Raw genomic sequence first — 27,145 nt, 5'->3', positions numbered from 1 at the left:
AGAGATGAAGAGTGCTAAAGATCAAAGAGAAATATGGAGAATATTATATAGGAAAATGGGGTAAGAAATGGAACCATCCATTTTTTATTAATAAATCAAAGCAATGTTACTTTTTTGAGATTGTTCTCAACCTACTGAAGCACAATGAGTCAACAGTTGCCTTCACTAAGGTTCGAACCGGAACACCAGGTGCCGCTTGACCACAAGGTCTTTCGCAATCAAAGCAATGTTACTAATTCTATTACATTGTAATATTTATATAGACATATATTTTTTCAACCTAGTAAAGCACAAAGGGTCATATGAGTTTTCTGTTACCCCATTTGAAAGAACCACAGATGTGCCATGCCAATTATATCAAGTATTATGTGAACAAGCATTTTACAACATTATATACAATTAAACATATACCAATTTTTATTTTTTTTACTTGTAAAGACAGTTATCGGATTAGAATTTTACAATAATGCTTATCCAATTTCACATAAAATATTAAATAAATCTTTTTTAGTACGGAGTAGCATCTTTCAAGAAATAATTCATAATTATAAGTTCTTAAAGAGTAACAAGGAGCATTAAATGCATAGATATGGTAGTCATTCGTCTCTGATTATATTAACCTTGGTTCATGTGTATATATGTTTTGTGTTGTGACTTTTTGTGTTTTGCGTTATGAAATTATGTACTTTAAGAGTATGAATTTTATACCTGAAATAAATTAATAATTGTATCTTATGTTATGAATATATGTTTTGTGTTGTGAAATTATAGACTTATGAACACAAACTATGTACCTAAGTTAAATTTAAAGAAAATAAATATATAGCATGTGCATGTGTATTGTGTTATGATTTGTTGTGTGTTGTGTTATGAAATTCTGTACTTTACAAATATGAATTTTATACATTATCATTTTGATCTATGATCTATAATGCTACGTGGACCTGGTCCATGATATAAACTGCCGGCAAGTAGCAGTGGGTAGCGGGCATTGGGCAGTGGGTATTCATGTTCGCTCTTGGTTTCTTTCCCAGCTGCCTCCAGAATCCTTGGTCTTGGGCCTATTGGGGACTTGGGCCTTCATTGATTGAAGTATTGGTTCAGTACATTTGGGCCATACTCTTTCACCAAAGTACCAAACTGTCATTGAAAAAAAAAAAAAAAAAATTATAGATCGATGCAAAGCATCGTCACAAGTCGCAAGTGGAAAAGGTTCATGTGTGACCCACTTAGCATAGTCATAATAACAGCACTGGCCAATCATATGATGCTCAGGATCAGTGGACCAGCACAGAACTGACACACATGTGCTTTCAAAGTCTTCAAACAAGGATGAAAGGACAGGAACTCATCATCGCATAACAAATCTTGGCTTCCACTCCTTCACCTAAACTTTGGAGATTCTGCTGCCATTCGGGTGAAGATACAGGAAAGTGTATTAGCCTACCTCTATCCACTATTGCACCACATTTTTCCCTTAACTAACAAGATGGAAGATATTAGTTCGCTCAAATGCACCAATCAAGACTCGATTGAAATAGTCACAACTCACTTGATATATCACATATTAATGTGAATAATAATACATTATAAAGAAAAAAATCTCGTTAATAATGTGTAACTCATAAGTAGAAATTACGTAATATTTTATCTTCCTCGATTGTACCAAATTTAGAGATGCACTTTCTAAACATTATCTGTGGATAGTAGTGGATTAGAATGCAGTGATTACTTTTCCTCGATCTCATATTTCCTATCTAAATTTCCCTTTCTAGAAGCGTGTGAAAATGGCATTTTAGCTGTTTTTAATTAATTACTATGTATTTCTTTTTATCTGCATTTGAATTTGTCATCTATTCTCCATTGTTGTTTGGCACAATTGAACCAATTCAAGGTAATGCATGTGGACAAAGGCCATGTGTTCGTTACTAGGAATCCTAAATTACTCACTGAATGTATGAATCCTATACGCCAAGGAATCCCAGGTTAAGGATAACAAGTAAAACTTTATCCACTAAAAATTTTACCAAATATTGACTTAAAATATAATTTTATATTTTAAAGTATCGAGAAAACCCGCAACTACTATTTAAAAATGTATATTAGGCCGGTAAACTCTATTCATGTATAGTAACCTGCAAACTACACTAAGATAATCTTATGCAATGGTTCAACTAAGAATGTGTTGACAATAATCAAATTCGTGACTTTCACGTATGATAATTATATTATACTCACTCAAACATCCTTTTCCTGACAATATATTGCTATATTATTATTAGTTGATGATACAAGATGAACTTTTCTTGAATTAATGACTGATAACATATCACATTTCTATTTATTTATACAAAATTCAATTAATTAATATTTGTCTCTTGTTACTTTTATTTTTAACTTTTATGTTATCCAACTATCAACAATATACATGCATTTTTTTTTATTTTATGAAATTATATTCTATCACTTTATATATATGGGTCACACTTGTGTGAGACCGTCTCACGGATCCTTATTCCTGAGACGGGTCGGGTCGGGTCAAAGCACCATGCAAATGTCATACTTATATGTGCAAATCTCATACTTATATGCTCAAATATAACACTAATCAAAAATACAATTTTTGTTACTTATAAGAGAAAAAGTAATACATTTTTCATAATAAGTAATGTTGACAAGTACCTCTCACTTATAAGGGCAAATATAATACTTTTGATGAAAAATGTAATACTTTTAAATCGAAATGTAAAAGTATTGTATTTTCACTTAAAAGTATTACATTTACCCTAATAAGTAACAAAAATTTTATTCTTGATTAGTATTACATTTGAGCATATAAGTATGACATTTGTGCATAAAAGTGGTACGTTTGCATAGTGACCCGGCCCGGCCCGACCCGTCTCATAGTGAGACGGTCTCACACAAGTTTTTGCCTATATATATTACTCCGCAGTAATATAAAATGACATAAAGTGACTTTTAGCTTGTTCATCCCTATTAAATTATCAGCTACACTCTAACGTAATTAAAGCATATAATAATTGAGACCAAAATTTAATTTTCTTTCCTCTCAACGTATAGTTTGACTATATATTTGGCTTGGGGGATCGGAAATAATACACAATTTATTTTAATTTCAAGCACATCATTTTCAAACAAACAAAAAAATGTTTGTTCCCTTGTCTCTTTGTGCCGCCTCACCAGTCGCCATACAAGCACAACATATGTCCGTTTAGAGATTAACGGGTGAATGAATGGTGGAAATTAAATGTGGAATTACAAGGATAGATAATTGCGTCAAAATGGTGGAGCATAATTTTTATAATTGAAAGTTGAATCATTGTATATACAATTTTTTTTAGTACGATTCATTTATCATGTATAGTTTACAAGTTATTAAACACTAACAGAAAAATACTCAATTTAAATTTTTAATTAAGATGAAACACATCACTCAATTAGTCAAGTCAAATTTGAACAAGATAAAATTAGACAATTATTATATACATATAGTAGTATATATTTTGTTCTCACTAATAACAAAGTTATATTATTTCTTAGCGTGTTGTACTTTCTAACTAATAAAAACCATCGGGGAAGAGATCAAATTTCCTATCTCAATTTAATAAAAAATATTTAATGATTGCACTTTCAAAACCCTCTATATAAAAACATCATTCAATTCATGTGGTTATTAGAATTTAACGTTAAATGTTGTTAAAATTTTATAATTCATTCTAATCAAAATTTTGTGTGGTCAGCTGAATTATCATAATTTACATCCTCCCATATGTCCTGTCGAGCCAGGGAGTGGGATGCTTTTGGGTTGGAGATTCAACATTTTGGAAAGATTCAACATTTTGGAAAGAAAGTACACGTACTAAATCACTATTATTTATCAATGCTTTTAAATTGAATGCTCAATCACAAACTACATTTAAAATATTGGACATTTGGGTTAATTAACCACACAAGCTAAGGCTGCAGCTCATTCTCATCTGTTAGGTAGTCAATTATCATGAAATGACAAAGTTTCACAAACTACTCAAATTCGTCAATAACTATGTGAATACTATCTCGAGGTGACAGAAATGAAACAAAAGGAAAATGAACTTAGGAGTGTAATGGTTTGGTAGAAGATATTAGTGCAATTGGTGCCTTTAAAAAAAAAAAGTACTATTGGGTTACCAAACCCCATACATTATGCAAATTTTTGTCACAATTGTACCGGTGGACAATAACAAAATGAAACAATAATTCAACGGATATATCATAATTATAAGATAATTTAATGGATATATATGTGTAACATACATAGTTAAGAAAAGTCAAACACTAAGCAATAAGCTAATAATAATTGTTTCTTAAATTACCCCCGAAATGGTGGGCGAACGAGTAGAGCATAATTACTGTATATAAATGTTAAAAATTTGATTATTGCCAACACTTACTCACTTGAACACATTGCACAAATTATTCATTGTGTGATTTATTTATATGTGCTCGACACGCCTGTATCAATTATACTTTTTGATGAGTCACATATAACAACAGTACATAATTAATTTTAAGTATATATTTCATTTCAAATAAATGTCTTAACTAATACTCCGTATATGGATTACATATTAAAATTTTATATATTATATGCTGAACAAGAAATATTGTTGTTTGAGTGCTTTTCTCTTTTATTTATTTATTTTTAATATTGTGACGGTGCATCACTTCACTTGAGTCATACATCAGTGCTCACATGCATGCTTTGGTTTTAAATTAAATGCAGAGAGGGGCGATGGGGTTGTTGATCGAACCATCTAACCCACCACACCTAAAATCAATTGTATTTTTGTGTTGCGTGTTAACTAAGAAACTAGCTGGACAAAGAAGACCAACGCCTCGAGCCTTGAAAATAGTTCATGATGAACTAAAGCAACGGTAATTAACGGAACCAACTCTTAATTGAGGAACTTAATTAGTAGTCCATACATTTTCTTATGTGTGGGTTTAGAACTAATTACGTTCTAATAATTAACGGACTTCCACTGTTCCACAGCACTAAGCAATGGTCGTTGGAGTTCGTCACTATATTCGCTTCACGTTGTCGTCTCGAACTTTATAATAAAGAAAGACACGCAAAAAAGCATCATCTTTACATATTCACATGTTATAGTATCTAATCGATCTTGAGTATAGAGTTTGTGTGGAGAATAAATAGTGATATGGACCGGTCCAATCAAATGGTCCAGCTAATATCAAGCAGAGATGAATTTTAATCCTATTTATCTCTTAAGCAATAATATACACTATAGATCATCTTAGCTAAATAAAACAATCAAGTGAGTGAAACATGAATTTTTTATTTAAATGTTACGAATTTATTTTTCTCATATTTATTTCAATAAAGTTAATTTCTCATGGTATTCCTAATGTAATTTATATATCTTGTGTGATTTATAGGTTGTTATACACAAACATGTTGTACCAAAACATACCCATTGCACATGTTGTACCAAAACATACCCATTGCACATTCGGGACATTACGACCCGTTTACTAACGAAATAATTGCTCCAATTTTATAGAAAACTGCAGATCGAATTTAAGAATATAAATTATAAAACATGTTTACTATCACATGTTATATAAACTAAATTTTATGTGAACTTAATAGGTTGTTGGTTCAAATATATTTTTAGCTTTGTTATATCCATATATAAATTTAATTTGGTTCGGCTTACATATATTAGATTTAAAAGTAAAAATTATATTTATTCTATTTAAATCAAATATATTAAAGAATATTTTAAATATGATGTCTAAAAACACTTGAAATTATAATTATGTAAATTTTATAACATTAGTGAAAAAAAAAAAAGAGTATTAGGAAACAAGTATTATAAACATAAAATAGAGAATAGAAAACACATAATAAAAACTAAACAATTTTAAAAACACAAAACAAAAAACAATATCTTGAAGTAAACGAGTATGAATCTCGTATAACCTTGTTTTATGAAGTTTCACCTAATTTAATTTGTTATCCATTAGTATTTAAAAATATTGAAATTTTCCAAAAACACACCTTTTTAACTAATTATTTTATACCATTTAGATTTGGTTAATAATTTATAATCAATCATTATTATTTCTAGTAGAATAACACATGTATGTAAAACAAAATATTGTGTGTTGTCTAGATGATTGATATTGACTTCTCTGTATTCTATATGGTGGATTAGTTGTTGTATAATAAAAATATGAGTAGTTGTAATTATATTCTTCTTATTTTGAAAGTAATTATATTCTTCTTAAACACCATATTTCACATAAAAAATTATGTTATTTTTACATTTATAACCCCAAAAGGATCATGATAGACTATTAATTATGCAACTACTTGCCACTTGTAAATGGTAAATGTAATAGTTCATGAGCAGTGGCTTTTCAATATTTCTATTATTGGGTGGCTTTCAAATTGAATTTCTAATTTTTTTTTGAAAACGAATTTCTAATTTTTTAAACCTCCGGCTTTCTCAGTATGCAAATGCGATGAAGTGCCTCGTTATTATTATTATTATTATTATTAGTTTATTACTCCGTATTATTTTAAATTTAAATTTGGAGCCCTTGAAGGTTATAAGAATAAGAGCAGGACCCTATTATTTTACACAAATCTTTGCAGTCCATTAGTATAGACATGAATTTATATATAAATAGGTTTCGATATCAATTTTCATCTCGTTAAATATATAAAATCCGTTCAAACTTATTTTCTTAGTTTAGTTAAGTCAAACTGTTAGAAATTAATTAAAATAGTAATGCTAGGACAACTCAATTAGTTAATTAGAACATTACTTCATGCATAATAAGTTTTATGATCAATTAATATTTAATTAACGCATTAAATGAACTGATTCAATTCAATATCAATGGTCAAAATGACATTTGAAGCCGTTACAAGATTGACGTAGACGAGTAACAATGCATTTGGTTGGTTATAGTTTGAGATGTTTTAGCTAAGTTTGAGGATGCTAAATGACATGTCTAATCACTTTGGTAATGTAAAATGTGTAATAAATGAAAGACATTTATTACCATATCGTATTAAGTGGCAATAATACTAAACTAACTAGGTATGGTTTTGAGTTAATTGAATTGTGCAATAAAAAAAAAGTATGGGGTCGAATAAAAATTATCTCAAGTTATGCGTGCCAAAGATAAGGTATATATGGTAAATTATTTCAAAAGAGGCCCTCCGGGGTCAAGCGCGGGCCGATTTCTTCTCAGCCATCACACCCCCCACGTTAACACGTCACTTCTCCTCCCATTCAAACTCACCGGGGCCCCACCCCACCACCTATAAACAAATTAAAAATCCCCACCAAAATAGTAAAATCAATTTAAAACCACTGTAGCAGAAATAATTCAAACCTCCATTGAAGCACCGTCATTCTCACTCTACTACCCTCCCCAGTCCTCACACTCTGCAACTCTTCTTTGTCTTAAAGGAGACAAAAGGAAACCTTTCGGTTTTTCTCTCTCTAAAGTGGGATTTATAGATACAGTCACGTATGTAGGTACAGTCATCCGAGTCCACTGGAGCTTCAAACTTGCGTGCAAGAGAATTAAAAATGGCACAATGTTCTTCGCTTTTTCCATTCACACCATGTGACCTCTGACACATCCTTCCTCTACTTTCTCGCTCACGTTAGCCTTTCTCTGTGTAGCACACATATTCCGGTTTTTTTGTTTGTTTGAATTCTTCTGGACAGCTCAGAGGAGTAATGGCGGCGTCTACGTCAAGAGGACGGAGTAGCTCACCGTTTCACTACAGGAAATCGTCGAGTCCATACTCATCATCTTCATCCTCCTCCTCATTCATGAACGGCAGGCTCATGCCTCGCTCGTGCTCGTCCTCGGCGACCTCATTCTACGGTTCTGCTAATGAGCACAACTCCAGATCCATGACGCCCACTCGGAACCGGAGTGATTCCGGATACACTGGAGGTTACGAGAATCACACGCCAGTCCATTATCCGTCGGCCGATGAGCTGCTTGCGGAGCCAGTGGATACGTCTAGATCAGGTGACAGCATATCTGTGACCATCAGGTTTCGGCCTATGAGGTAAATGCTAGATCTGCTTGAATTGAATAGATCTATGCAATAATGTACTGGAGGAATTTGAGGTTTTCTATAGCTAGGGCTAAGTTTTTAGGCAATGCGTTGAGATTTTTCCAATTATGGAACTTCTGGTGCCAGTGAACGGGAATATCAGAGAGGAGATGAGATCGCATGGTACGCAGACGGTGATAAGATTGTACGGAATGAGTATAATCTGGCTTCTTCTTATGCATTTGGTAAACTTCTGGCCACTCTTGATTGAAATGCTGATTCTAATTGAGCTAATTAGTAATTACTAAACTGTATACTCCCTGCATTTTTACTTGGCGAGAACATACAATTTAAGTGACTATCTGTATATGCAATTTAGTTTAGCATTCCATTTTTATTATTTAAGTTAGTTTAGTTTTGAGTTCTAACCAATATATGCATATGCTACTCTATTTGTAGATAGAGTCTTTGGACCTGATACAGGCACTCCGGAGGTCTATGACGTAGCTGCTCGACCAGTGGTCAAGGCTGCAATGGAAGGGATAAATGGTATGCAATTTGATACCCTTAAACACTAAAATGCCATCAGAAATGCTGCATGTAAGAGATATTCAATCTGGGAAGAAATTGAACAAATTAATTTTATTACTCCGTACTAGTTTTGCAATTAGCAACTGAAATAACAGAACCTGTGTGGAGCTATGTAAACTATGCTTTATTCACTTTTTATTTTTTATTGACTATTAATGCAGTTGCTCAGGTATGGCACCCTTACTGCCTTACCTATTAGTTCGTATTTCTAAAACATGCCTTGCTAATGCTGCAGGGACTGTATTTGCTTATGGTGTTACAAGTAGTGGAAAGACACATACTATGCATGTGCGTTCTTTACTCAATTTTTATTTGTTATTAATTATTATTATTTTTGTTGTTGTTTGAATTGAAGAAAACCAATACTACCTTTCCTTTTTGACCCAAAACACATGCAAATAATTTTTAGGTTTGCAGATGCCACTCTATATACTGATTTGATTTGAAATTAATCATCTTTCCTTTTCTTCAATAGTCCATAGGTTCTTGGTGTTGTTTATAAGTATTTAAGTTTTAGGGTATTCATTACTGAAATGTTGATTGTTCACAGGGAGATCACAATTCACCTGGAATAATTCCACTTGCAATTAAGGATGTTTTTAGCATTATTCAAGATGTAAGTTCTTGTAAATTCACCTTATCTTGAGATTTTGTAACTCCAAGTTTTATTTAGCATAGCAGTATAGCACTATGAGATGCATCAATATCCTGGATTTTTTTTTTTTTTTTTTTTTNTTTTTTTTTTTTTTTTTTTTTTGGTGTTCACCACAAATTCCCGTTGCAATATACCCTGATAACTGTGGATACAAAATGATGCTGTTTCAGGTTGAGTTTAATTTGTTTTGTTTTTCTTTTCCTTAACTGAGTGAAAATAATTTGCCTTCAGACTCCTGGACGTGAGTTTTTGCTTCGGGTTTCCTATCTTGAGATCTACAATGAGGTCAGTTTATGACAGCTGGAATTACTTTCTCCATTTTATAATATTTTGATTTTAAAACAAAAAATACAGGTGCCATTTATCCTCCATATTTACATATGTACATACTTGTTTGTCATATATGATCTGTAATAGCTATTAAAACTTTTAGCATATAAAGCAATTTAGTCTGTTTATGAGGTCGCTGGAAACTTCTCATGTATGCCAATGAAGACTAAAGCAGGATTTCTTGTGATTTACTGCATATTCCACACATGTATTTTAATGGTTGCATCTGATCATCGGTGTCATTGTATTAGGTGATCAATGACTTGCTTGACCCCACTGGCCAGAATTTGCGTGTTAGAGAAGATGCACAGGTTTGTGCTGTAACCTATAGTATTTCTTTTTGGAGCATTTTCCAGTATTTTATTTCAATCTTCTTTTCATTCCTTTGCCTATATATTTTTAAAGAGTTTGAGATTTGAATTGCATTTCTGTGATACACACACATTTTAAATTCCTTAGTAAATGATGATGGAATGAAGTTGTGATTGATTTCTTATGTTGGTACAGCTTTGAGATTCACTAAGGGAGCCTAACGCTTCTATTTTTAATGTTCTATTCTTTGTGATTTCCATATATGTATAGGGCACTTATGTTGAAGGTATAAAGGAGGAAGTTGTTTTGTCTCCAGGTCATGCACTGTCATTTATTGCTGCTGGTGAAGGTATTACGTGATATATTAACTATTTTTAAAATAATGTTGACTTGCAGCTTCTTGTTTTTAACCTTGCTACTTTCTTATAATTGCAGAGCATCGTCATGTTGGTTCAAATAATTTTAATCTGTTTAGTAGCCGTAGTCACACGATATTTTCATTGGTAAGTGTTTTTCTCTGGATCCTTGGTGTATAGGTCTACCTTGCTTGATTGGATTTGAAATGGTTTGTCTCGACTGACAACTGATTATTTTCATGATTTCATCATATTTGGCCTTTCATTTCTTTTGCATGTTTCTGAATATTTTTGCTCATTTATTTGATGTCTTCTTAATTTACTCTCCTCTTCCTTGCTATGGGGCTCAGATGGCACTGTGGGTTTTATTACATTATTCTTAGTGCAGTACTTTGTCATTTCCCAACTTTGCTTTCTTTGAAAATTGCTGCTTTTTCTGCAGATGATAGAAAGTAGTGCCCATGGAGATGACTATGACGGAGTGATATTTTCTCAACTTGTATGTGTATATTATTTGTTTTTCAGAATAGAATTCTCTCCCAATGTTATTTGGCAACTTACAAATTCATTTGCCTCTGATTTAGAACTTGATTGATTTAGCTGGATCAGAGAGCTCAAAAACGGAAACAACTGGATTGAGAAGAAAGGAAGGGTCGTACATAAACAAAAGTCTCCTGACTCTTGGAACTGTAAGAATTATCAGAATGTAGATTCTTTACTACTGTGTGTTAACTTATTTTTATACCTGTCAATGCACTACACTTGAATTGGGAGAGCAAATTCCTCAGATGTTGTCACTCTTGGAAAAGAGTCATATTTTTCATATATTTAGTTTGTTATCTATGTGATTGTTTCTATTTTATAGGTTATTGGAAAGTTAAGTGAAGGGAAGGCATCACATATTCCTTACCGAGACTCAAAACTTACTCGCCTTTTACAGTCCTCATTGAGTGGACATGGACATGTTTCTGTAAGTGCAAATGCATGAGAGCTTCCACCCCCCGGTCTAAATTTCACATGGATATATTTCTCACACTTGTCTTCTTCCTTACTACCCAGCTCATATGCACAGTTACTCCTGCATCAAGCAATATGGAGGAAACTCATAACACATTAAAATTTGCTAGCAGGGCTAAGCGTGTTGAAATATACGCCTCACGCAATAAGGTTTGCTTATTCATAATGTCTTTGAAAAATCAGACTTGTCTAAGTTTTCTGGATGAGGATGTTTGGAAGTGTAAGCACATGTTTTTTTCCAGATTATTGATGAGAAATCTTTGATTAAGAAGTACCAAAGAGAAATATCTTGTCTCAAACATGAACTTGATCAGCTCAGAAGGGGAATGCTTGTGGGTGTGAGTCAAGAAGAAATCTTGAGCCTAAGGCAACAGGTATATTGTGAAGTCTCAGCATTTGGTTTCTTAGAGGTCTTAAAATTATATCTTTCAGTTATACTTGGTGTGTAGCAATTGGGGTCTGACTATGCTTCTCAACTTGTGTGATGTGTTTTTTTCATAGTTGGAAGAAGGACAAGTGAAAATGCGATCCAGACTGGAGGAAGAGGAGGAAGCCAAGGCTGCTCTACTGAGCAGAATCCAGAGGCTTACGAAGCTAATACTTGTTTCTTCAAAGAATTCAATTCCTGGCTATATGGGTGATGTCTCCACTGCTCATCAACGGAGTCATTCTGCTTCCGAAGATGATGTAGGTTTTTCTGCCTAGTTTGATTGATAATGGCTTGTTGTGTCTATTTTTTGTTGTCTTTGCTTCTGGTTAATTTAGTTGGCAATGATTTTTAACTTTACCTTAGTTCACACTGAACTGCAAAATACATTTTTACTGCACATTTTAAATGTTCCTTTGCTTTTGTCCTTTATTCTGTGTCATGACTAATGATTTAGTGAACTAATCAGTGACCCTATTTCTTTTCAAATCAAAGTTTCTTTTTGAGTTTTCTGTGTTCTCTACTTTATGATGTTTAGCAAGTCAAATTCTGAATGACCTTTATTTTCCCTTTCATCAGAAGTTGGATATTCTGCGTGAGGGTCCTTTGCTCATAGACAGTGAGATTCAGAAAGACCCCTCATCAGATACTTCTGGTTTTAAACATAGAAGATCTTCCAGCAAGTGGAATGATGACATCTCACAGGCTGGCAGTACAATTACAGAATCAACCCAAGCTGGTGAACTTATCAGTGTTTCTTCCTGTGGTCCAAAACTGGCTGTTGTATGCCTCTCTGTCTCTCTTTTATGTTCTGAGTACTTAGAAATGGAATGAACTTCAGATTCATCATGTCCAAACTCCTTTTTAGGCTTTAGCTTGATGGTCTCCATAATTCTTTATGAGTATTATGTGTATTAATGAGTCTACTGTTATGTTGTTTTTGCTTTGTGGCTATTTAGGATGGGATCAGCATGTCAGATCAGATGGATCTCTTTGTTGAGCAAGTCAAGATGCTAGCTGGAGAGATTGCATTCAGCACTAGCACGTTGAAGCGCTTAATGGAGCAGTCTGTAAATGATCCTGAAAGCTCGAAAAGTCAAGTAAGCCTTTCTTCTTATGTCTGAAACTGAAAAGCAACTTGTTTACACACAAATCCACTTTAACCTATCATTCTACATGGAATGGGGTTAGGTACAAGAATTCCTGCAGTGTTTAATCTGCCTTGAGTTTATCATTTCTAAACATGCTTTTAAAGAATTTAATATTGTAGTATAAGTGATACTATATATACTGAAGTTTAGAAGTATCGCCATGTGGTTACAAGGGTGCAGTGTTTTAGCAGAACTTTTTGTTGCAACCATTAGTTGATTAAATTCTATTGCCATTGTCCTTCTGTCTTTACTTGGGGTCTGAAATAGTGAAATCTCATGAATTGCCTAAATGGTTATTCTGTAGATTGAAACTCTTGAGCGTGAAATTCAAGAGAAGAAAAGGCAAATGACGATTTTAGAACAACGCATTGTGGAAAGTGGTGAAGCATCTATTGGTAATGCATCTGTGGTTGAAATGCAAAAGGTGATCCCAATTCATCCATCTGCAATTTGTTTTCCTTCTCCATTGCCACAGAGCAAGTTTCTAATAAGTATATACTCCGTACAATTTAAATTAATATTTGTTTTTTTTTTTGTTTTTCATTACAGACAGTGATGAAATTGATGGCCCAGTGTAGTGAAAAGGGTTTTGAGCTTGAGGTCAGTACTTGAATAAGAGATTTCTTCCTTATCCTTCAATAAATGAATTGCATATAGTATTCTTGTAACAAGCATTTCCCAGCAACTTCATTATATCTTATTATATCTTGCCTTTTGGCATTTTAATCTTATGATGCAGATTAAATCTGCAGACAATCGTGTCCTTCAGGAACAGTTGGAGAGCAAGGTCCATTAAAATGTTCTTAATTTGTCATTAAAAAATGCTAGCCTTTTGAACTTTTATATTCTTTACTGAACCCATTTATTTGGTTTACTTTTTTCCTATATTGTACATGATTATTCTTTTATTTGCAGTGCTTAGAGAACAAGGAACTGATGGCAAAAATTAGTCAGCTGGAGCAGTGGTTGGCTGCAGTCAATACTGACAAGTCATCCCCTTCTGAAAGATGCTTGTCTAATGAGTATACTGATGAACTGAAAAAGAAAATTCAAACCCAGGTAATTGGTGACTGAAAAATTCCCTCTTCAAAGTTAAATATTAAAGTGCAATATGCAGTGACTAATAAATTTCCTTCTACTCTAAGCAGGAGATTGAGAACGAGAGATTAAAGCTAGAACATGTTCAGATTGTAGAGGAGAACAGTGGGTTGCGTGTACAGAACCAGAAATTGTCTGAGGAAGCATCTTATGCTAAGGAATTAGCATCTGCTGCTGCAGTTGAGCTGAAGAACTTAGCTGAAGAAGTCACCAAGCTCTCCCTACAGAATGCGAAACTTGAAAAAGAATTATCTGCTTCTCGAGAGATGTTGAATTCTAGGAGTTTTAATATGCAGTCTGGTAATGCGGGAAACCGTAAGTATGGAGACAGTGTAAGGCAAAGTCGTAGAGGCCGGGTCTCTAGCCGAGCAAATGATAATCATGATGACTTTGACACATGGGATCTGGATCCTGAAGATCTAAAGAGGGAATTGCAGGCAAGGAAACAGCGAGAAGCTACTTTAGAGGCCTTCTTGGCTGAGAAGGAGATTATCGAAGATGAGTACCGGAAAAAGTTTGATGAGGCAAAAAAAAGGGAGGCTGCCTTGGAAAATGATTTAGCAAATATGTGGGTGCTAGTTGCTCGGCTTAAGAAAGAAAATTGTGCTGGACAAGAGGCAAAGACCAATGATGTTCTGACTGGAGTGGACAGTATAAATGATCCAAAAGTTAATGAGGTTGAGTGCAAAGATCCTATCTTAAACAATAGCCAACCCATTGATTATCCAACCCCACCTCCCGAGATTTCCAAGGAAGAGCCCCTTGTTGCCCGCTTGAAGGTAAAGTGTGTTCTCTTGTTTGTTCATTTGTTTCTGACATACAAAAGGATAATAATATATCATGATGCTCTTCTTTTATTTATGTAAATTCCTTTAGGCCAGAATGCAAGAGATGAAGGATAAGGAACACAGGTATTTGGGTAATGGGGATGCAAATTCACATGTGTGCAAAGTGTGTTTTGAATCTCCTACAGCAGCAATGCTTCTTCCTTGCCGTCATTTTTGCTGTAAGTGGTCTCTAGATTTTAATTTATTTTATTTTCTTTCTTGCGGTGTTCATAATTGAGCCATTTTGATTCATGTAATAATATTTGCAGTGTGCAAGTCCTGTTCCCTTGCCTGTGCCGAGTGTCCACTTTGCCGGACAAAGATTGCCGATAGGATATTTGCTTTTACTTAAAAGTTTCAAGTCATTATTCAAAAACCAGAAAGGTGGTATGCAAATTTCTCTGTCTCTGTTCATGGGTCCTGACCTATATGCATTGTAGTACTATATTTTTGTTTACATGGAACTAATGGTTGCTTCTGTTTATGTTGTTTCAGGGATTCTTCATTAAATTTGTGCGGTATAGTGTGCAATTCTTTGATTAGTTGAACAGCAGAATAGTATGTAACTTCAAGGTGTATACCAGTTTTCTATTTTTCTTTCTGGATTTCTCCACCCTGGCAATTGTAAAATAAGAAATTAAGAGGGGTCGTGTAAAGGTGGAACTGAAGAGGACAGAGAGTTTAAGTAGATCTTGTTCTCAGGGAGCATGTTTGCCGTCTAAAATGTGGCATTTGTGATCTCAACTCTTTGTAAACAAGAGCAATGCAAGTTTCTGCGAATGCTGATTTCTTCTCCTCTTACAGTAAAGTCCAATCATTTTATACGTTTGGCTTGGTAATTTTGTTCCCTGTTTGGTTGTCCACAATATGAACATTTTCAACATCCGTTAGAAACGTAATTTAGTCATTCACTATGAACGTAATGTTGCAAAGACGCAACATTGATATGATTGAGTTGCTGGTCCAATTCGTTAATGCAGTGCAGAGTTGGAAGTCCTAAAAGCCATCTTCATTCTTCAATGAGCATAAATAAAGAAAGTAGAAATCCACATATGCAAATGCCACATGCAAAGGACCAATAGATATTTATCATTCGACTGGTGGGTCCGGAAGCACCCAGAGGACGACACGTCACCTTAACTGGTTCCGTTTCGCGCAAGAGAACCACAGCCTTTCAAAAGCAAAACTCTCCTCCTCTGTTTACTCACAAAGTCACAAGCAAAAAAAAAACCCAGTAAGGAAGGAACCTCAGAAATCTGAAAATTGAAAATGTTGAGAATCTTGGGGAAATCCGGAAAGGTGCAGCCTATTGAGGTCGGATCTGGGTCAGACATGGAGGAGTACGACGTCGTGGAGGACCTGTCTTCCTGGGAATTCGTGAACCAATCCGATGACGAGGACGACGACCGCTACTCCTTCAACGAGGACGATCTAGATAACGACGAAAGCCATGATGAAATTGCGATGAAACGTGAAGATCCATTTCTTCTTGGCTCTCCATCTTCCGATATCTCCATGGAATCGGTCTCGCCTCCCCAGATCTCGAGCCCGCTTAATGTCCCCTCAGTTGGGCTTAATCATGATTACCGATACAATTATGACTACGAACATGATTATGCCAACAACGATGAGGATGAAGATGAAGATGAAGACGAAGACGAAGACGGGTACGATTTGGACGATGAATTGGTTCCCAGATGGGTGAGCGATAAGCTTGGAAGGCAGCGGATAAGGAAAATGGGTAAAAGGGGAAGTCCGGTGATGAACAAGGCTAAAGGCTTGCCCTATTACTTCCACAAGCCAGGATCTGTCCCCTCCAAACTAAGGTGATTTCATTTCATTTGCCAATAACATGAACGTGACTGGTTCATCAAACTTGGGCTGACTTAGGGATCATTTACCTTCTTGTAAAGCTGTTTATGTGGAATTACTTCTGTAAACATGTTTCAGTAAATGCATTTCGAATTTCGATTTCCAGGTCTCTACTTTACCAATTCCACTTGTGTTTATGTGAATGCTTTCGTTGAATCAGTTTCCTATTGCCACTTCTGTGTAACACATTTGACAATTCCAATTGGAAACTCTAATTTCAACTTGTGGGTTAGTCCACAAAGTTTAATACTGCATAAATTAAGTTTGGATTGTTAAAATTGAAATACGCTTCATAGCTTACGTATTCGAGCCACATACAAGTAAGCAAATCGCGAGATAACACTCAACTGTATACTGGTAAGCAAAGCTAACTCTTTGTAAAAGGTAGGAATTTAGCTATCGTTTAGAGTATGTGGTCTTCCTTGAAGTGCCAACCAAAAAAAGCTAAAAGGCAGTCTACCAAACAGAAACGAAGCCTATCGCCATGTGGACCAATTGTTATACTGGAGACCAGGATCTTCTTGCATTATAGATCTTGGTAAAAGAATTACTCCGTATGTGTTTGTTGAAGAATTTTGATCCAAAAATTATTTGTTCTTAGTTTGTAAATAAAATAAACTGACTGTTAACTACAAATACAGAATATATAACAACAAACGTAAACTCTGGTCCAAATTATGCCGTGGACCTGGGTCCAAAACTACGTCGTTTTGTCTTCTTCTTCTTTTTTTTTTTTTTTTTTTAAATTAGTAAACACATTGCTAAATTAGAGTTGCCCAAAAATGTGTGAATGTAGAGTTCTCAAGTTGTGAATATGGAGTATAGAAATCGGGAATGTAGAGTTATGCATGTGTGAATCGGTAATAGAGTTAAGAAGTTCTAGCAACTCGTAGCCCTGTAATGTGTGAATGTAGAGTTCTCAAGTTGTGAATATGGAGTATAGAAATCGGGAATGTAGAGTTATGCATGTGTGAATCGGTAATAGAGTTAAGAAGTTCTAGCAACTCGTAGCCCTGTAATGTGTGAATGTAGAGTTCTCAAGTTGTGAATATGGAGTATAGAAATCGGGAATGTAGAGTTATGCATGTGTGAATCGGTAATAGAGTTAAGAAGTTCTAGCAACTCGTAGCCCTGTAATGTGTGAATGTAGAGTTCTCAAGTTGTGAATATGGAGTATAGAAATCGGGAATGTAGAGTTATGCATGTGTGAATCGGTAATAGAGTTAAGAAGTTCTAGCAACTCGTAGCCCTGTAATGTGTGAATGTAGAGTTCTCAAGTTGTGAATATGGAGTATAGAAATCGGGAATGTAGAGTTATGCATGTGTGAATCGGTAATAGAGTTAAGAAGTTCTAGCAACTCGTAGCCCTGTAATGTGTGAATGTAGAGTTCTCAAGTTGTGAATATGGAGTATAGAAATCGGGAATGTAGAGTTATGCATGTGTGAATCGGTAATAGAGTTAAGAAGTTCTAGCAACTCGTAGCCCTGTAATGTGTGAATGTAGAGGTTTCAAACTGTGAATGTAGAGTATAGAAATCGTGAATGTAGAGTTATGCATGTGTGAATCTGTAATAGAGTTAAGAAGTTCTAGCAACTTGTAGCCTTGTAATGTGTGAATGTGGAGTTCTTAAGTTGTGGATATAGAGTACAGGACCTGTGAATATAGAGTTTTGAATGTGTAAATGCATAAAAGTAGTAATATAGTTACTAAACATATAATCCTGTAATGTGTGAATGTAGAGTTTACAAAATGTGAATGTACAGTATAGTGTATGTGAATGTAGACCTAGGTCCACCTTGCAAGGTGGACCTGAGTCCACGGCATAACAATCCATCCCACACCGACCATCCTTCAAACTAAACTGACCAAGAGTCCGCCCAAGATTGATATTGATAACAGTGTCCAAATTGCGCCTTTTCTTTCATACAGCGGGCCTGAAATTTGAAGGTTCATAGGCCCATGTTTACATGATACATTACATTACATGGCAAATTATTGCATGGACCATGGTCGGCTGTGTTGATCAAAAATAAAAAATACATTATTTTTATACTGAAGGTATATTATTTTTATACTGTAGGTATATTATTTGACAGTATATATCAAATAATGTACCTTCAGTACAAAAATAATGTACCCTAAAATAATATACATACAGTATAAAAATAATGTACGTTCAGTATAACAATAATGTACTTTTGATTTTTGGTCCACACAACTGTGTGGACCATAGTCCATGCAATAATGATTGATGTAACGAAGGCCAGGGATTGGGCTCCTTAACCTCCTTTAGAGTTTCATTAGTATACCATTCTCCAACCCAAAACTAAAACCATCAGCTGGGCTTTCCTATGAGAACGATTCTTGATCTGGATTGTGCTGGATTTTTTTATTTTTTTTTAATTTTTTAGTTTTACATTTAAAAACTCAAGAATTAAAATCTTGATCTCTTACTTAGCATTGTGCACTTACTATTAGTAGCAATCAATTATATATGAAAAATCAAACTTTTTCTTAATCTTTTGGTCCTTTTTTGTCGTGTTTGTGAATGGTGTACAAACTAATGTTAATTAATTTGCAAGAATTTATTTGTTTTTCCATTTGTTGATGTGGTGGGCAAGAATCAATTTCCATGTAAGAAAAAGTGACACAAAGTAAGGAGGACATACATGTTTTATAAGAGCATCCTTATCAATGGAGTTTTTTCGCGGTAATTGAGGAGTTTTTGTAAGTGTGATTAGGAAAGAGAAAACAAGTAGAGAAAAAAAATAAAACAAATCAAATTTTAAAAAATAAAAAATAATAAAAAAATGAGGTTGTCAGGCGCACCTTACGCGCCAGCGGGCGCGTGCTGGACAGCTGCTGTGTGCAAAACGTGCACAGCAGCAGAGTATTTAAAAAAAAAAAAAAAAGCTTTTACTTTAGCATGATCCGGTGACTCGCAGGAGGAACTTTCTCCCTCTCTCTCCTCTCCTCTCCTCTCTCTGCCTACATGGCTAAATGCTCTGACATTATTCTCACAAAATGCACTGATAAGGGTGCTCTAATGGAGAATCAAAACCGATTTAACTATAAAAACATTTTATTACGAAAAGATGTAAAATTTGCACACTGAAACACATATAATAGAGAATCAAGAGAAGACAACACATCAAGTCTTGTCAAATAAAAGAATGATTAATTATGTAACGACAAAATATTATTAAGNAAGTGTGAATGTAGAGTATAGAAATCGTGAATGTAGAGTTATGCATGTGTGAATCTGTAATAGAGTTAAGAAGTTCTAGCAACTTGTAGCCTTGTAATGTGTGAATGTGGAGTTCTTAAGTTGTGGATATAGAGTACAGGACCTGTGAATATAGAGTTTTGAATGTGTAAATGCATAAAAGTAGTAATATAGTTACTAAACATATAATCCTGTAATGTGTGAATGTAGAGTTTACAAAATGTGAATGTACAGTATAGTGTATGTGAATGTAGACCTAGGTCCACCTTGCAAGGTGGACCTGAGTCCACGGCATAACAATCCATCCCACACCGACCATCCTTCAAACTAAACTGACCAAGAGTCCGCCCAAGATTGATATTGATAACAGTGTCCAAATTGCGCCTTTTCTTTCATACAGCGGGCCTGAAATTTGAAGGTTCATAGGCCCATGTTTACATGATACATTACATTACATGGCAAATTATTGCATGGACCATGGTCGGCTGTGTTGATCAAAAATAAAAAATACATTATTTTTATACTGAAGGTATATTATTTTTATACTGTAGGTATATTATTTGACAGTATATATCAAATAATGTACCTTCAGTACAAAAATAATGTACCCTAAAATAATATACATACAGTATAAAAATAATGTACGTTCAGTATAACAATAATGTACTTTTGATTTTTGGTCCACACAACTGTGTGGACCATAGTCCATGCAATAATGATTGATGTAACGAAGGCCAGGGATTGGGCTCCTTAACCTCCTTTAGAGTTTCATTAGTATACCATTCTCCAACCCAAAACTAAAACCATCAGCTGGGCTTTCCTATGAGAACGATTCTTGATCTGGATTGTGCTGGATTTTTTTATTTTTTTTTAATTTTTTAGTTTTACATTTAAAAACTCAAGAATTAAAATCTTGATCTCTTACTTAGCATTGTGCACTTACTATTAGTAGCAATCAATTATATATGAAAAATCAAACTTTTTCTTAATCTTTTGGTCCTTTTTTGTCGTGTTTGTGAATGGTGTACAAACTAATGTTAATTAATTTGCAAGAATTTATTTGTTTTTCCATTTGTTGATGTGGTGGGCAAGAATCAATTTCCATGTAAGAAAAAGTGACACAAAGTAAGGAGGACATACATGTTTTATAAGAGCATCCTTATCAATGGAGTTTTTTCGCGGTAATTGAGGAGTTTTTGTAAGTGTGATTAGGAAAGAGAAAACAAGTAGAGAAAAAAAATAAAACAAATCAAATTTTAAAAAATAAAAAATAATAAAAAAATGAGGTTGTCAGGCGCACCTTACGCGCCAGCGGGCGCGTGCTGGACAGCTGCTGTGTGCAAAACGTGCACAGCAGCAGAGTATTTAAAAAAAAAAAAAAAAGCTTTTACTTTAGCATGATCCGGTGACTCGCAGGAGGAACTTTCTCCCTCTCTCTCCTCTCCTCTCCTCTCTCTGCCTACATGGCTAAATGCTCTGACATTATTCTCACAAAATGCACTGATAAGGGTGCTCTAATGGAGAATCAAAACCGATTTAACTATAAAAACATTTTATTACGAAAAGATGTAAAATTTGCACACTGAAACACATATAATAGAGAATCAAGAGAAGACAACACATCAAGTCTTGTCAAATAAAAGAATGATTAATTATGTAACGACAAAATATTATTAAGAAAAGTTTGTCAGCACAGACAAATGAGGAATTTTTCAAGCAAGGGAGTGAAGGAAAGTAAATATAAAGTAAAAATGAAAATGGGTGTACAATAACACATCGAATGCGCCAGGTGTCAGGCTGATAGGAGTTTTGATTGGGGGTGGGTAGGGGGCTCGTGGCCTATGGTGTTGACACTTGGCCTCATTAACGGAGATTTAGGAGAAAGAGGACAGAGTTTGGGTTAACGAGAGCATATAGTGTGCTATTGCGCTATTGCCTATTGGTCTCCTCATGGTCAAGTCTGCTGGTTGGTGACTGGTGAGTTGAGGTGATTGCCTCCACTTTATAGGCTTGAGGCTTTCTTGTAATGTTTTTTTTTTTTTTTTTTCCGAAATCCTTTTTTTCTTTAATATATTAAATTTTTTAATTTACACTAGACTAATTTCTTTTTTGGAAACTGCTAAACTAATTTTTGATTTAAAAATTGTTACTGTCTTAAGTACATCGCGAGTCCTGCAAGTTATTTTCCAAACAATTATGTTGTTAACTTTGCACACATATGGTAACAAGACATCTTTTTATGTCCTTAGCAAATTTTCTAAAAAAAAGAAAGCTTACAAATCAAACTATTTCACTCCAATGGATACATTTGATCATCTATAAAAGATATAAAGATTTGAATAAAAAAAAAAAAAAGCAGAAGAAGAAGAAGAGAACAATAAACTAATACAAACAGGACGAAAGCAACAAAACTAGAATTGTTCTATGAGAGTAATGATAAGCTATTAATCCAAACTAAGAATCAATCAAAACATATTATTATCCAATCAGCACATGTATAAGACATGTAAGCAATAAAATAAATAAAAATAAATTTATTTTACACAAAAATATACCATTTCACTTTGAAAGCACTAAAATTAGGAGACAGTTTAGCCTAACAAACTTGCAACACACTTAGCAAACAATATCAGCAGCAGCAACAACAACAATAACAAAAGCTGGAGGCTACTGTTTGAAGACTGAGGCCTAAGAATAAGTGGCCAATTAAGTAGCCGCTAGCTTATCTATATATACTGCAACATATATTGAGTGACGGTCGAGGTTTAACGTCAAGTACTATGGTTGCAGTAATTTATGCATTATTTTATATTATCTGATCAGCCACAGACATATCACATATATACACAGTACACAGGTCAGTCGACAGTTCAAACATGTTATCCAAACAGTCAAAATTTTTCATTTACCTAGTACTAGTTGTTGTACTACTTATAGTGCTCTAACGTATGACAACCTGTATTAATATATTGCTAAAACTAGTACTACACACGGTAATATTCTTTATCTTTTAGTAATATAGTGCCATAGTGTATACTATTGAAAAATTATTTTATAAAACTAAATCACGGATCTTTATCTGGTGGACGAGTTAGATTTTTGATAAGTATTATATTTTTTTTTACATAAGTATTACAACTTTCATTATAAGTCATTTTTCTACTATTAATATTATGTACATTTGATTTAATACAACCGAGTAGGATTACAACACAAGTTTTACTTATCACATCTTTGGTAGCAATTATGAAACTTTTTCGTAAATCAAAGTATAAAATTTTTGTTCACTTGGTGTGCAAGTCGATATAGTGTTGAATTGATTGACACATATTTTTTTTCTATATATTTATGTGTAGTTGATTAATTATAATAAGGGTGTGTTTGGTTCAAACATTGGAATCGTAATGGTAATAGGATTCAAATACTTGGTAATGGTAATGTGTTTAAGTAGATTGAGTCACTTTAATTTGTTTGGTAGTAAAGAGTAATGAGTTTGGTAATTACTAAAGGGTTTAGTTCCAATAATAGGATATTAATGGTAACAAAACTTATAGTAGGGTGCAAAAGTCCCTAACCAAACACACCCCAAGTGTATTAACTCTATTAAGCAACTTGTGTAAAAGTAATAACAAATTGTTTCTCGTGGCTTTATTATACGTTGATGGAAGTGTTACACTAATGCATGTCATATTACCTGCAATTTTTTACTGCTAGTTACGTTATTTCAATCCTTCTTTCCATAAAGCTAGCTTGATTATTTAATTATAGATCATTCTATTTGTATTGATTAAAACATATATAGGCATTTATATATCAATATTTTATATTTTATTAGCTCTCTTTTGCAAAAAACCGGTTTAGCTAGGTACGTAATTACTTTTGATTAACCCTAATTTTAAATTAGAAAATCAAAATGCAAATGGGTGGAAAGGTGTCCCATACTCCCACACCCAAGAACAAAACGGGCAACTAAAGAGCATTGAGCCATGAGAAGTGTAGATCTCCAAGAAAACAATTAAATTGACCTTCCCAAATATAGCAATCCCATTCCTTTTTTTACAATTACCCACACCACGTAAAATTTTCTCCTTCCAAGACCCCTTCATTTTGATCCTATAGAATGGTGAAGGAATAAATTAGGGTAAACTAGTGATTCATTAGGTGGACAATTGTTATACCATAGACCAGGGTTCATATTGTATTATAAACTCTAATACAAAAATTATGTACTTTAAGTAACATATTATATACCTACAATTAACCGTTTCTATACATGTAAATAAATAAATTGATAATCGCTAATACATAATATGATAGTTATAGGTACAAAAACTGTGTCAACTACTACAGATATAGAATCTGAAGGTTATTTTTTAACCAGGGTCTACACGTAATTTGCCTAGGTGGACGGACCAACTAATGTATGATGCGCACAAATAGTCCACCACTCTTGAGCGGTCAAAGACGCAACTTTTGTCTATCACTGAACAATTAATTGAGACACTGAGCTAAACGTGACAATTTTTTCTCCCATTTATAATTAATTGATAATTATGATGAGAATCCAAAACCCACCCACCCACCCCACTCAGCAATACAGTGGGCATGATGATGATGAGACCTGCAGGTGAAACGAGTAGTCTAGAACTCAGCAGTGGCGCAAAGAGAGGCAGCTAAGCTAAGCTAGATTGTGATGGTCATCAATCGATAGATACATGATATAGGAGGAGGATGTTGAGAGATAATGAAGAAGAAGAAGAAGGAGGTGCGGTGGGTGGGTCAGGCAACAGCAGATGCCAAGACTGCGGAAACCAAGCCAAGAAAGACTGTTCTTTCCTGCGGTGCAGAACTTGCTGTAAGAGCCGAGGGTTTCAGTGCCCTACTCACGTCAAGAGCACTTGGGTTCCCGTCTCTAGACGTCGCCCCAGACACTTCTCGTTTCACCAAACTTCTTTCTCCAAACGCACTAGACAATTACAACAAACTCCCCCATTTTCAGGTACACCCCTCCTTCATACTGTAATTAAAAACCCTAGATTTCATGGCAAAAACCATAAAATCAGTAAAATTTTCAATGTTTTCTGTATTATGCGAGCTATATATACTGTATTCATCACTACCGCGACTGTTCAAGCTGGTAGTTTCAATTTCTGTTTATTTATGGTTCCAATCTAAAATAAAATAGGACTGATTTTATGACTTTTGGATAGTTAAAGACAAACCAACACTACAGTTAGAATAGTGAGCTGCGCAGAATATAAGAAAAATGTAAGACAAACATATTCCTAGGTTATTATACTAAGGCTTGTGAAGAAATGGGGTTTGTGGTTTAATTTAATCTGTGGCAGTTTTAGGTTCGGAAGAAGAGAGGAATTTCCCGGCGGAGGTGAGTCTTCCGGCGGAATTCCGATGCGTTCGTCTGAGCTCCGTGGGCAATGAGGCCGACCAGTTCGCGTATCAGTCCACGGTGACCATAGCCGGCCGTGTTTTCAAGGGGATTCTATACGATCAAGGCCCCGAGAGCCGTTACGATGTCACCGGCGAGAGCTCCTCCGGCGGCCTGCAACACCATAATCTAATTACAGCTGCCGCCGCCGTCGCCGCCGGTGGTGCAACTACTGCTGCTGCCTCTCCGCATCCTTACCCTAGTCCTTTTAGTACTTTTATGCCCGGTACGCATTTCTTCTCGTACCCAAAATCCTAAGCATAAATAATGTTTTTTTCCCTTTATTTTGGGCTGCATTTAACAAAACAATATATTACACAAAAACAAGGGAAATGCCACGAGAGAGTGTAGCTGCTCTTCATTTGTAAATTTCAATGAAGAATTAGTTGCATCTATGGTGTTCTGCTATTCGATCAATAGTTAAATACGTATCTTTTCCTTTGAACAGAAATTATAATAATTCAAAATTGATCTGATCTAGTCAAATAATTTACAAATATATAAACTATTGTAATTCATATTATGCATATTTTTCTTTTTCTAAAAAAAATAGAATGTATGTACTAACATGGAGGCATGAAATACATAATTCTTTTTTCTACTAATCTAACCTCTGAGTATTGTCTATTAATTAATTTGTCAAATATTGAAATTACATCAGTTACCGTATAGGTTTTTAGAATAAGTAATGCTATATGTTGGGTAGTGACCGGTAGGGGCCAAGTCTAGTATCCGATGGCAGGGATTGTGGGCGGAGTTCGGTAAAGTCACTAAGGGTTGAGTCCAACATCCAGCCTGTTTTGAACAATGAAATGGTAGTCTATAAGTAATTAAGGAAATAAGTTGCGCCTTCATTACTAAAGCTAGCTATAACTTTTGGCGTATGTGGTAAGCGCTTGATCCTAACACTACAATATGGATCCGGCCTATAAAAATACATTCCTGACTTAGCTTGTAATATATTATTGTATTAATATATTTAATATTTGATTATAATTAATAGGAAATATTTATATATCAACTTGATTATGGTGGGTTTGACAAATTGATGTGTAGCCAATAAAAATAAAAATTTTAAATTTATAAATAATGTCTTGAGTAAATATTAATTAATAAGTGATTTTAGTAGTAAAAATTTGCATATTTTTCTTTTTGAATATATTTTGTTTATGAATTCCAAAGCAACTTTTGCCCCCATAATCCGTGTCCTTGCCGACCTAAGATGTATGTGTTGCAATGTTGATGGACAGACACACTGCAGATGCAGAGCCCTTGGCTTAAATTAGGGCATATTTAATTGTGCATTTGTGCTTTAATTATTACTACTTGTCGTGTCGTAGTATAACTATAAACAATTTAAAAACTTGAATATATTACATGGTGTGAAACAAACCTATCTAATTACTTGATTCCTCAATTTCTTCCTATTAACACTTGGACAGAAGTTAAGAAATGATGCAATTAAGGATAATGTTGGCACTGCTGCTGCTTGCCAACTATTCTTGTCTACTTCTTGCATGTATAAAGCTCAACAAAGTGATTATTGCTCCCAAATTGTATCATACTATAAAGTTACATTGCATTATTGTGGCTTTAGGCACATGATGAACTATGACGACTAATCAACGTACCATACCTAAATTAATAGAGAATTATACAAAATATCTTCTTCTTTTTTTTTTTTTTTTTTTTTTTTTTTTCAAATTTGAGAGCCATAACGTAA

At 34.3% G+C, this 27,145-nt stretch overlaps 3 protein-coding genes across 6 annotated transcripts; all 3 read left to right on the top strand.

Moving 5' to 3' along the window:
- The first annotated feature begins 7,418 nt into the window (after positions 1-7,418).
- On the top strand, positions 7,419-15,701 carry LOC116032001 (kinesin-like protein KIN-7D, mitochondrial). 3 transcript variants are annotated; one of them, XM_031274385.1, is made up of 25 exons: positions 7,419-8,125; positions 8,261-8,358; positions 8,573-8,662; positions 8,940-8,992; positions 9,255-9,320; positions 9,591-9,644; positions 9,941-10,000; positions 10,272-10,350; positions 10,437-10,504; positions 10,800-10,856; positions 10,942-11,046; positions 11,223-11,327; positions 11,417-11,524; positions 11,617-11,748; positions 11,876-12,061; positions 12,381-12,584; positions 12,761-12,901; positions 13,257-13,376; positions 13,502-13,552; positions 13,692-13,739; positions 13,868-14,011; positions 14,101-14,829; positions 14,927-15,056; positions 15,147-15,261; positions 15,373-15,701. In XM_031274385.1, exons 1-24 carry the CDS (start codon positions 7,785-7,787, stop codon positions 15,227-15,229), a joined length of 3,252 nt encoding a protein of 1,083 aa, XP_031130245.1. In that variant the 5' UTR covers positions 7,419-7,784; the 3' UTR covers positions 15,230-15,261; positions 15,373-15,701. The 3 variants fall into 3 exon arrangements, with proteins under 3 accessions (XP_031130245.1, XP_031130247.1, XP_031130246.1); XM_031274387.1 differs by having other exon boundaries at positions 7,420-8,125; positions 10,272-10,317; XM_031274386.1 differs by having other exon boundaries at positions 7,785-8,125; positions 15,147-15,264.
- A 375-nt stretch (positions 15,702-16,076) lies between these two features.
- LOC116032003 (nucleolin) lies at positions 16,077-16,862 on the top strand. The gene has a single exon (XM_031274388.1). It carries the CDS (start codon positions 16,147-16,149, stop codon positions 16,705-16,707), a length of 561 nt encoding a protein of 186 aa, XP_031130248.1. The 5' UTR covers positions 16,077-16,146; the 3' UTR covers positions 16,708-16,862.
- Positions 16,863-24,578: 7,716 nt separating this feature from the next.
- Positions 24,579-25,951, top strand: LOC116033570 (protein SHI RELATED SEQUENCE 1-like). 2 transcript variants are annotated; one of them, XM_031276321.1, is made up of 2 exons: positions 24,579-24,975; positions 25,331-25,951. In XM_031276321.1, the coding sequence occupies exons 1-2, from the start codon at positions 24,708-24,710 to the stop codon at positions 25,678-25,680; spliced, it is 618 nt and encodes a 205-aa protein (XP_031132181.1). In that variant the 5' UTR covers positions 24,579-24,707; the 3' UTR covers positions 25,681-25,951. The 2 variants fall into 2 exon arrangements, with proteins under 2 accessions (XP_031132181.1, XP_031132180.1); XM_031276320.1 differs by having other exon boundaries at positions 25,325-25,951.
- Positions 25,952-27,145: the final 1,194 nt, after the last annotated feature.

Source organism: Ipomoea triloba, chromosome 10 (assembly GCF_003576645.1).
Source record: "Ipomoea triloba cultivar NCNSP0323 chromosome 10, ASM357664v1".
NCBI classification, from domain to species: Eukaryota; Viridiplantae; Streptophyta; class Magnoliopsida; order Solanales; family Convolvulaceae; genus Ipomoea; species Ipomoea triloba.
Note: the sequence above shows the minus strand (reverse complement) of the source record. Positions and strands in the feature narration are given on the sequence as shown.

Coding starts and splice junctions, on each gene's coding strand:
- LOC116033570 (XM_031276320.1), top strand. CDS start 24,708: ATGTTGAGAGATAATGAAGAAGAAGAAGAAGGAGGTGCGGTGGGTGGG. Junction 24,976..25,324: donor ACAAACTCCCCCATTTTCAG/GTACACCCCTCC, acceptor AATCTGTGGCAG/TTTTAGGTTCGGAAGAAGAG.
- LOC116032001 (XM_031274385.1), top strand. CDS start 7,785: ATGGCGGCGTCTACGTCAAGAGGACGGAGTAGCTCACCGTTTCACTAC. Junction 10,505..10,799: donor GTCACACGATATTTTCATTG/GTAAGTGTTTTT, acceptor CTTTTTCTGCAG/ATGATAGAAAGTAGTGCCCA. Junction 13,553..13,691: donor AAAAGGGTTTTGAGCTTGAG/GTCAGTACTTGA, acceptor CTTATGATGCAG/ATTAAATCTGCAGACAATCG.
- LOC116032003 (XM_031274388.1), top strand. CDS start 16,147: ATGTTGAGAATCTTGGGGAAATCCGGAAAGGTGCAGCCTATTGAGGTC.